General features: G+C 31.1%; 1 protein-coding gene across 1 annotated transcript in view; it reads left to right on the plus strand.

The window, feature by feature from the left end:
• LOC139877240 (secoisolariciresinol dehydrogenase-like) overlaps positions 1-10716 on the plus strand; it is a 36808-nt gene extending 26092 nt beyond the window's left edge. The window contains exon 2 of the mRNA XM_071864656.1: positions 9860-10716. Coding sequence (XP_071720757.1) covers positions 9860-10655 — 796 coding nt within the window. The 3' untranslated portion in view covers positions 10656-10716. The remainder of the gene's footprint in view (positions 1-9859) is intronic.
• Positions 10717-12040: the final 1324 nt, after the last annotated feature.

Consider the following 12040-nt stretch of genomic DNA (forward strand, 5'->3'; position numbering starts at 1 on the left):
ATGTTTTCATTATAAGTAAGGTGCAACATCATATGGTCCAAACTTTGAGGTAAGAAAATAATTAAATCTTGAACCAATGTTCATGCGTAAGACTTTAATCATCGTATATTAACCGATATTGATAATATATTTATAACGATAATAAGTCTTTAAAGTCAAAACATTACTCAGCAACACGATGTGAGTGCAGTTTAACTTTTGTAAAGTGTCGAACACTTCACACTCCCACTTAATTAAGTATTTATTTTCTCTCTCATATACATTTCTTACATACGGTAAGAGCATCTTGAGCCTCTTGCTTTTCCAAACGCATTGGGTATTCCTGTTTATAATTTTTTAAAAATTGTTAATTTTTAACTTAAAATTCTCGTTAATCTAAACAACATTGTTGGATGTGAAAGCCATGATAGAACACAAAGTTCAAATGAGACCGTTTCAAATTGAACCAACGTTCAATACATAGACAATTATGCAAGACTAATTTATATCCATCAATAAATACAAAACACTTTGTCAATAATAAAATCATGCTAAATAATAGTTCACAGTAGGGCATGAAGAAAAAGTTCACTATGTTCCCAATTATCGTCCACAAACCTACCATGAAACTACAATTAACATAATCAATCATGCAAAGTAATCTAATTATAGCACATATGCAAATTTCATAAAGATTCTAATTTCACTAAGAAATTACTTTTAAACGTAAAAAAGTTTAATTACACTTAGTAATGATTCGTGTGTTCAATATTTTACTAAAAAATATAAAATAAATTTGGTCCTTATATAAACTTTTCTTTCTTTTCCTTAATATTTCTCTAACAAATATAGAATTACAAAAGAATTATGTTAAATCGGATACATAACCTCACTTCATGTTAAAACAAAATTAACATGAATCTATTTGGAAAATAAATAAACCAAATCGTGAAAATGTTTATTTTGTACCAACAAATAGTTAATATTTTCAATATTTCACATAGAAATACATATTTCAAACGATAAAAAAGTATAATATTTACTTTCCACCGAAAATAAAGTTTACAATAATTATTGCTTAAATAATTAACTGTTATGATCACAATTTCATTACGAAAGTACAAAATTAAGAGAAAGATATTTATAATCATTATAAAAAATGATTAATCAAAACTTTCTTTAATATAATATCTATAACGTATATATAATAAAAAAAATATTTATAACAATTATCAAAAAGATAATATTAATGAACCAAAATAAATATTTGAACTATTCCTAGTTCGTTTAATAATTCACCAGAAAAAAAAACACATATATTATTACAAAAATAATAATATGACTTGGTAATTCAAAACACAAGAGTTATGAAACTACATTAATAGTGTATTTATTTAGTTTTATTATAAATCATGAACTAAATGCAAGATGAACTAAATGCAATGTTACTAATACACCGATGATGTATTTGATTATATAATAATGAACAAATTCCATTAGGATTAATCCAGAACGTATAAGAAATAACTAGGGACACACCCATCATATTATGATAACTAATCATAGAATGTATACAAATAACGATGCATACAATAACGATAACTGAACATTTGACAGAACTTTTTGATACGAAGTGAAACATTTTCAAACATAGTAATGTTCTCCGAAAGGAAACAGATGTGACCTCACTATCTAACTAATCCTGAAAGCTAGAAAACATCAAATCAAACTAACCCACTAAATAAAAGTAAGTAAATATCAAGGCCATACAGTAGCAACTAGCAAGAAACAAAAATAATGAGTTGAAACCAAGCCATGTGATTTTTTCTTATTTTCTTCTTACCTACTACACATGCGTAAGAGTTACAAAAAAAATATTGTAGTGTATTTATTTTAATTCTTTATAAAATCATTAATCAATTTCATTATAACAAATAGTGAATTGCATTAATCAATTCCACTAAAACAAATAATGAATTGCATAGAGTTATAAAACTCTTGAAAAATGTATAAATAATCATAACGAATCATCCAAGAAATAAATAATTAAAGGATAAATGCATTTATAATATATTTCATCAATCTACACAAGATATAGTAATACTTATACAATATAGTTTTATATTCACCATCATGTACAAGTAACCAATAATATTTGTAATACATCTATCATCTCGATCATATATCTTTACAAAAAATATATATTCTATTAATACTACCTTCAAACTCACTTAAAAATAATGGATACAGTTATCCCACTATATTTATTTTAAAAAAAATATATATATGAACACATGTTAATAAACTAACACAATTCTCTTATAAGATATATTAACATTAACATTGATTTATAAGAGATTCATATATATATATATATATATATATATATATATATATATATATATATATATATATATATATATATATATATCTTTAAATCTCAATCATACAGTTAATCATATAATGAATAGCAGTTTGTTATAAGCATTTTATCAAGCAATCACAAATTGTAATATTGCTAATTTCTATTAATATTTAGGTGACAACTCAAGCAACATCACCATAAAAAAAATATAGGATTTAACCGGGAACTAAACAATATAGCTCTGATACCAATGAAAGATAAAATATAGATTCGAGACATACTGAATACGAGCAGCGGAAGCGAATAGGATCGACTGTTTATATCACCGGTCGGGAAAGCGATCACCAAAAGGAAGGCTTTCAAGTTTCACGGCCTAAGTTCCTTCAACGGTTTGCAATGTTCCACTCGAACAAGTATACTCACAATCTCTTAAAACAATATGTGTATGTTATTCTCACTGAATTGTGTTACTCAAACAATGAGTTAGAGCCATTTCTTATAATGTGTTACCTTTTAAAAAGTTTGTAAATGAAAGTGACAACTTCAACCACTTCCACTCAAACCACTCCCACTCAAATGTGGGTAAAAATGACAATTTATTTCCAACATAAGATACAACGCTATAACAGTTAGGCTCGAAACTAGAAACTGAAACTACCTATCCGTTATCTACATCCGAGCCAGACCACGGTGAACCAATCACTAAAACAACACAAACAGACCAAAATACTAGATCGATACAAGAAGACTAACCTAACAACTAATGAAAAAAATAACCGAAACAATAGAATAATCTAACAGAACAAAACACAATCACAACGAAACCAAGACGAAACTTACCAATCTTTGCCCGTCGGTTTTGCCACCTTACCGTCAACCTCCCCCCGAACGATTTTTGATCCTGTAAGTTAAAACATTTGAAGATCTCGAGCCAACCAATATAGCGGTTGATGGAGGAATAACTTCCCATTTTAGCATGTTCTTGTCTGCATTAATCTCTACCTTTATTTAGCATCTAATTTTATGTGTATTTAATTGTACATAGAATTTTCAAAAATTATAAGTCTGAAAGTGCGTGCAAGAATCTTTTTACTGTTATAATATATAAATATATATATAAATGGATAGTCAATTATTGATACACAAAAGTAATATTATTGTATTACCTAAACTTGTGATATTTTTGCTATAAATAGCCATGAATGCAAGCATTAAACTTGCACCATTTCTCACACTTACAAAGTGTTTCTTTCTTTCTCTCCATTATCATCTTTGTTCTTACACTTCATTATTAGTATTCTTAATCAAGAATCAAATCACTAAAGGTAGTTATAAGCCTACTGAATTTTTACACGTTATCAGCACGATAATCTTAATACTAATTATGGTTGGCTCTGCCACCTAAATGATATATGGTCGATTATACCACCTGAATAATATATGGTCGACACTGTCGTCTAATTATCATTTATGTTACTAACATTTATATTTCAATTATCTAACATTTATATGGCCGACACTGTCTTCTAATTATCATCTGTGTTACTAACATTTATATTTCTATTATCTAACATTTATATGGCCGACACTGTCGCCTAATTATCATTTATGTTTACTAATATTTATATTTATGTTATATAACATTTATTAATGATTGCTTACATATGGTCGACACTGTCACCTACTTATCATTTATGTTATATTAAATTTATGTTTAATGTTTATATACTTATGAATATAAATTGACTCTAATTTATCATGTTGTTTGTTTTAATTTTTCATAATAGAAAATGTCGAATCTGGAAAAGCTTAAATTTACTCCTTTAGAATCAACGGAAAACAACTACATGCCATGGGTTATAAAAGTAAAAATGCATCTTAAATCAATGGGCATTCTTGAAACCATAAATGAAAACAACACTTGTTCTGAAAAAGAACAAGCAACGACATGTTGCTTTATTCATCAACATATTGATGAATGCTTACAAAATAATTATGTGACTGTAGAAGATCCCCATGTTTTATGGGAAGGTCTCAAAAGCAGATTCAATAATCAAAGAGAAATTTTACTTCCAGCTGCTATGGATCAATGGAGAACATTAAGGTTCCAAGACTTTAAGAAAGTAAATGAATACAGCTCAGCTCTGTATAATACAGTCTCACAACTTAAATTCTGTGGACATGAAATAAGTGATGCAGACATGTTGGAGAAAACTTTCTCCACAATGAATGCTGCCAACATCACAGTGCAAAGAAATTTGAGAATGCTAAAGTTCAACACATATCCTGAACTTAATTCATATCTCTTGGTTGCAGAGCAAAATGATGAGCTATTAATGAAAAATCAGCAATCCCGTCCTACTGGTACACTTGCAATCCCTGAAGCAAATACTGCAAATAATTATAAACAGGGACAAGGACGCGGGCAAGGTCGTGGTTATAATAACCATCGCCATCATCATGCCAAAAGCCATAACTATGGTAGAAACCATCCTTATGGTAATGGGAATGGGCGTGGACGTGGCCGTGGTGGTCAAAGAAATAATAATCCACGAAAATATAAATATCAACCACAAAACAAGCCCACTAAACAAGATGTTGAAGAAAATACTTCTAAAAATTCTGAAGAATCTTGTTACAGATGTGGTAGAATGGGCCACTGGGCTAATACTTGCCGAACATCTAAACATCTTGTTAAGATGTATCAGGATTCGCTGAAAGGTAAAGAAAAGGAAGTAAATTTTGTGGATAATATTGATCCAACAGTCACTGAGCAACCATATGATTTATATGAAGATTTCTTGAATTAAATTAATATGTTTCTTTTATAAATAAAACGATTTAACCTTTGTCATCATGTTTTCTCAAATGTTTCAGTTCTATATGTTTTATCAAATGTTCCAGTTCTATGTTTGATGTTTTCAATTCTATGTATGTCAAATGTTTCAGTTTTATCTATTTGTGTGTAATAAACATTTTGTGTAACATTTATACTGTTTGTTTCTTATATATGAAGTTTAATATGAATTCTGCTGGAACACAACATCAATCAAGTAGTGGAGATCTCTGTATAGCAGATAGTGGTACTACACACACTATACTTAAATCTGAAAAATATTTCATTGATTTGAAACCAACGGAAGGAACTATACATACAATATCAGGTGCTGCTAACTTGATAGAAGGGATAGGAAAGGCAAAATTCATATTACCAAACGGTACAACATTTTTAATTAATAATGCCTTATTCTCTCCTAAGTCAAGCAGAAATTTATTGAGTTTTTCTGACATATACCTTAATGGATATGATTATCAGTCAGTAACGGCAGAAAATGAGAAATATTTAAGTATCACTAACAAGAATCACGTGATTGAAAAACTGCCAAGACTTAATTCTGGATTACATTATACACATATAAATGTACCAGAAGCACATATGGTGATTAAAGAAAAGTATATTGATCCTGGTGTATTTAATTTATGGCATAACAGATTGGGCCATCCAGGATCAACAATGATGAAAAGAATTATTGAATGTACACATGGACATCCACTGAAGGATAGAAAAATCCTTCATGATACAATGGTTCCATGTATATCTTGCTCTCTTGGAAAATTGATAACTAGACCCTCACCACTTAAGGTTGAGAAAGAATCACCAATGTTTCTTGAAAGAATTCAAGGTGATATATGTGGACCAATTCATCCACCATGTGGACCATTTATATATTTCATGGTTCTAATAGACGCATCTAGCAGATGGTCTCATGTTTGTCTGTTATCAAGCCGTAATGTGGCATTTGCAAAATTTCTTGCCCAATTATTAAATTGAGAGCTCATTTTCCTGATTACACCATTAAAAGGGTGAGACTTGATAATGCTGGTGAATTTACATCTCAAGCATTTAATGACTATTGCATGTCTATAGGAATTGTTGTTGAACATTCTGTTGCTCATGTGCATACACAAAATGGTTTAGCCGAGTCATTGATTAAACGTTTACAGTTAATCGCTAGACCATTGATAATGAGAACAAAACTCCCTGTATCTATATGGGGTCATGCAATTTTACATGCTGCTGCATTGATTCGCATCAGACCAAGTGCAAGTCATAAATATTCCCCCTTACAACTTGCTTTTGGTCAAGAGCCAAATATTTCCCATCTTAGAACATTTGGTTGTGCAGTGTATGTTCCAATTGCGACACCACAACATACAAAAATGGGTCCTCAAAGGAGGTTGGGAATATATGTTGGATATGAAACATCTTCAATATTAAGGTATATTGAACCTATGACAGGTGACGTTTTTACAGCACGTTTTGCTGATTGTCATTTTAAGAAACATTGTTCCCTAGATTAGGGGGAGAAATGAAAAATAAAGAAAATGATGTTTCATGGTGTGAACCTCAATTAAAGTATCTTGATCCTCGCACAAAAGAATGCGAGACAGAAGTTCAAAAGATAATGCATATACAAGAACTTGCAAATCAATTGCCTGATGCATTTACAGATACAAAAACGGTGACAAAATCATATATACCAGCAGTAAATACTCCAGCTCGAATTGAAATTCCAAAAGCTGGCAATAACGTCACTCATGAATCTTTGCCACGTCAGAAACGTGGAAGACCAATTGGTTCAAAGGATAAAAATCCTCGAAAAAGAAAATCAGCTGATAATGAAGTAAAAGAAAGTGTTCAAGAAGAACCACAAATCAGTACTCCTACTGCAGAGGAGATTGATGATGTCAATACAGAAATTGCAATCAATTATGCATATTCAAAAATATTATGGAACCGAAATGAAATGAAAAATCTTGATGAGAAATTTTCATTTAATGTTGCATATGACATCATGAATAATGATGATGATCCAGAACCAACATCTATGGTTGAATGTCAAAATAGACATGATTGGGCTCAATGGAAAGAAGCAATACGAGCTGAATTAGAATCACTCAATAAAAGAAAAGTTTTCGGATCCATCATTCTCACTCCTAAAGATGTGAAACCTGTAGGATACAGATGGATTTTTGTCCGAAAAAGAAATGAGAAAAATGAAGTTACAAGGTATAAAGCTAGACTTGTAGCTCAAGGTTTTTCTCAAAGACCGGGAATTGATTATGAAGAAACTTATTCCCCTGTTATGGATGCAATTACTTTTAGATACTTAATCAGCCTGACAGTTTCAAAAAATTTAGAAATGCATCTCATGGATGTTGTGACTACTTATCTATATGGATCACTTGATAGTGATATATATATGAAGATACCTGAAGGATTTAAGGTACCAGAAGCATCAAATGCAAAACTCAAAGAAATGTATTCGATTAAATTACAAAGATCTTTATATGGGTTAAAACAATCGGGACGTATGTGGTATAACCGATTAAGTGATTACTTGATAAGAAAAGGGTATACAAATAACCTTACTTGTCCTTGTGTTTTCATTAAGAAAACAACATCCGGATATGTGATCATAGCTGTTTATGTTGATGATCTTAACATCATAGGTACAAATAAAGAGATCCATGAAGCCATTCAACTTCTAAAGAAAGAATTTGAAATGAAAGATCTCGGAAAAACCAAGTATTGCCTTGGTTTACAAATTGAGCATATGCTTAATGGTTTACTTGTATATCAAACAACATATACTGAAAAGATTCTGAAACGTTTCAATATGGACAAGGCAAAACCATTAAGTACTCCTATGGTTGTTAGATCACTCAATGTTGAAACTGATCCATTTCGTCCATGTGAAGATCATGAAGATATTCTTGGACCAGAAGTACCATATCTTAGTGCAATTGGAGCTCTTATGTATCTTACAAATTGTACAAGACCTGACATTTCTTTTGCAGTTAATTTGTTGGCAAGGTTCAGCTCTGCTCCTACCAAAAGACACTGGAATGGGATCAAACACATATTTCGATACCTTCGAGGAACTACTGATTTAGGATTATTTTATTCTAACGAATCAAAACAAGATTTGGTTGGTTATGCTGATGCAGGTTATTTATCTGATCCACATAAAGCTAAATCTCAAACTGGATATGTATTCCTAAATGGAGGTACTGCAATATCATGGCGTTCTCAAAAACAAACAGTTGTTGCTACATCATCAAATCATGCCGAAGTGATTGCATTACATGAAGCTACTCGGGAATGTTTTTGGTTGAGATCAATGACACAAATCATTACTGATTCTTGTGGACTAGAACGCGATAAAAGTCCAACAATTATCTATGAAGATAATGCAGCTTGCATAGCACAGATGAAAGAAGGGTATATCAAAAGTGACCGAACCAAACACATACCTCCTAGATTCTTCTCATACACTCAAAATCTCATTAAGGACAACGAGATTGAAATGAGATATGTTCAATCCAGCAAAAACTCTGCTGATCTTTTCACGAAAGCACTTCCAACTGCTATTTTCAGAACACACGTTCATAACATTGGCATGAGACATGTTCAAAAGATGTAACAACCGAAGCGATGTCTACTTGAGGGGGAGTCAACTCCATGCTGCACTCTTTTTCCCTTAGCTAAAGTTTTTCCCACTGGGTTTTCTTTAGCAAGGTTTTTAACGAGGCAGTAACTTACATTTGATCTTCAACAAACAAAATTGCTATCCAAGGGGGAGTGTTATAATATATAAATATATATATATAAATGGATAGTCAATTATTGATACACAAAAGTAATATTATTGTATTACCTAAACTTGTGATATTTTTGCTATAAATAGCCATGAATGCAAGCATTAAACTTGCACCATTTCTCACACTTACAAAGTGTTTCTTTCTTTCTCTCCATTATCATCTTTGTTCTTACACTTCATTATTAGTATTCTTAATCAAGAATCAAATCACTAAAGGTAGTTATAAGCCTACTGAATTATAACATCAAGAATCAAACCACTAAAGGTAGTTATAAGCCTACTGAATTATAACATTTACATTGATGTTGTTATTATAGAGTATTAAACAATAAATTAATATTTAATAATATAATATTATAATATAATATGATATGATTGGAGGTACTTTTGAAAGTAATATATCGCTCTCGAGTAGACGAAGAGATGATTTCCTCTAACTGCGGGTGGAGAACAATTTCTCTGCATAGGTTGAGAAATGATTCCCTTTTATTCTAGGGTTAAGAAAAGATAGTCTACACTTTACCTCTCTATACCTAACGTTCGTACGATTGAGTATTCTTGTTGTATTCAAGAAATCAATGATTAATCTAACTCAAATATGTGTTATACAACAACAAAACTCAATCCCACATAAATGAGTATGAGAGATGTAAGATGTAAACAATTATTTTCTTATACATAACTCAAATATGTATTATGTATGTCCTTTTATTCTAATAAACATGATTAATGTATAGGGTATATTTTAAAGTTCCATTTTAAAATCACAATGGAATTGTATAGACCCGGAATACTATACAATTATCAACTCTAATTCTATAACTACAAGTTTTTGTTACTACTTGTGTAGGCTCGAGGGGAAGGTAGCGTTGATAACAGGAGGAGCAAGTGGTATTGGTGAATGTACTGCGAAACTTTTCGCTAAACATGGAGCGAAAGTAGTCATTGCAGACATCCAAGACCACCTTGGTCACACCGTTTGTGACGTGATAGGCTCAACAAACTCTATGTACATACATTGTGATGTAACAAACGAAGATGGTGTAAAAAATGCGGTCGATAACGCAGTTAAAACATTCGGAAAACTTGATATCATGTTCAACAATGCAGGGATAGTAGATGTTAATAAACCACGAATAATGGACACCGAAAAAGTGGACTTTGAACGTGTGATTAGTGTTAATGTTACAGGCGTGTTTTTAGGTATGAAACATGCTGCTAGAGTTATGGTACCAGCAAGAAGTGGCTCAATTATATCAATGGCTAGTCTTGCTTCAACTATTGGCGGTGCAGCCTCACATGCTTATTGTTGTTCAAAGCATGCGGTAGTTGGTTTGACAAAGAACTTGGCTGTAGAACTTGGACAATTTGGCATTCGAGTCAATTGTTTGTCGCCTTTTGCAATGGATACACCTTTAACCAAGAGATTTGTGGGGCTTGAAGGTGAAAGCTTAGAGCAATTGATGAATTCGCGCGCAAATCTTAAGGGTGTGACGCTTAAGACAGATGATGTTGCTAATGCTGTTCTTTTTCTAGCATGTGATGAGGCAAAATATATTAGTGGGCAAAATCTATGTATTGATGGTGGATTAAGTATAGTTAATCCATCATTTAACATGTTCAAATATCCAGATGAAAATCTCTAATCAAGTTGTGAAATTTGATTTTATTTGTCTGTCATTGAATATCACAATAAAGATATAATAACGTGCGTGACTTTTTTATTATTATTATATAAGGTAGTATTACTTAAATTTGTATCTTTGTTAATGTTTTAGATTCGTTAGTAATAACCAGGAAAGGTACACACCTAACCACTTGCACATCTTATGTCTTATGATTATATATATATATATATATATATATATATATATATATATATATATATATATATATATATATATATATATATATATATATATATATATATATATATATATGAAGTTTGAATATTTTATTAAGAGTTAATAATACCATGGGTCCCTGTGTATGTGCTTTATCCAAAATTATATATCTAGTCATTTTCTTTTTAAAATTATACTGGTAGTCTCAATGGTTTTTTAAATGCACCGGTCTCAATGGTAATTATGTAATCTTATGCAACATAAAAATAGGAACTGATTCTGTGTATTATCTTCACAAATAAAGACGCATGCAATCGTGGTTTCCTTCTCAAATAAAAATTTCACAACATGGGAAGAACAACTAGATCGAAGATGAATGGAGTATTATAGTTATATATTTATAGAGGATTCGTAAACTGCTGTATATATGATTGATTATGATAGCCATACATGCATACTATTGTCAACTGATAAATCCAAAAGTAGATAACTTTTTGGCACCCTTATGTTGACCAAAATATATTACCGAATATCGCATGAAGATCACATTGATAATTTTTATTGAGTAATGGATGTACCCGATGAATATTATTATATCTCATATAAGTAGTACAATACAACCAAGGAAACACCGTGAAGACAAAACTCGCAGCAACAAGCCATGCACTAGGGCCAAAAATCAAACATACTGAGCTTTTAGCCCAGCACACACCAAACAACACATATTAAGGAACTTTCAAGTTATCTTTCATAACTTTCTGTTGGTTTTATTTTTTGATAAAAAAAAATTTATATGGTTACTTTGTGAAGGATGTTATCTCACATAAGTGGGAAGAGAAAGTTGGAGGTAGGTGACTTGGTTATAAAAAGAGGGCCAAGTCTTCATTCTAATTTGCACCAATCAATACACTTTAAGTATTTGATTATTTCTTTCTTTCTTACCCTTGTTTGAGAGTTGTATTAGTTAAATATTTTGGAGAGTGTAGTTGGCTTAAGAGAGTCGTCTATATCATTGTAAAAATTTGTGATATAGTGTATTTCTCTCTTTAGGGGCCGGTGGTTTTTCTCCTGTTTTAGAGTTTCCACGTTAAATCTTGTGTTGTGTATTGTTCTTATTTATTTACTATTATTGTTGGGCTGGGTGGTGGGAATTAGTGAGTCTGTAATCTCCCAACAACTGGTATCAG

The sequence above is a fragment of the Rutidosis leptorrhynchoides genome, chromosome 11, assembly GCF_046630445.1.
Source record: "Rutidosis leptorrhynchoides isolate AG116_Rl617_1_P2 chromosome 11, CSIRO_AGI_Rlap_v1, whole genome shotgun sequence".
NCBI lineage: Eukaryota > Viridiplantae > Streptophyta > Magnoliopsida > Asterales > Asteraceae > Rutidosis > Rutidosis leptorrhynchoides.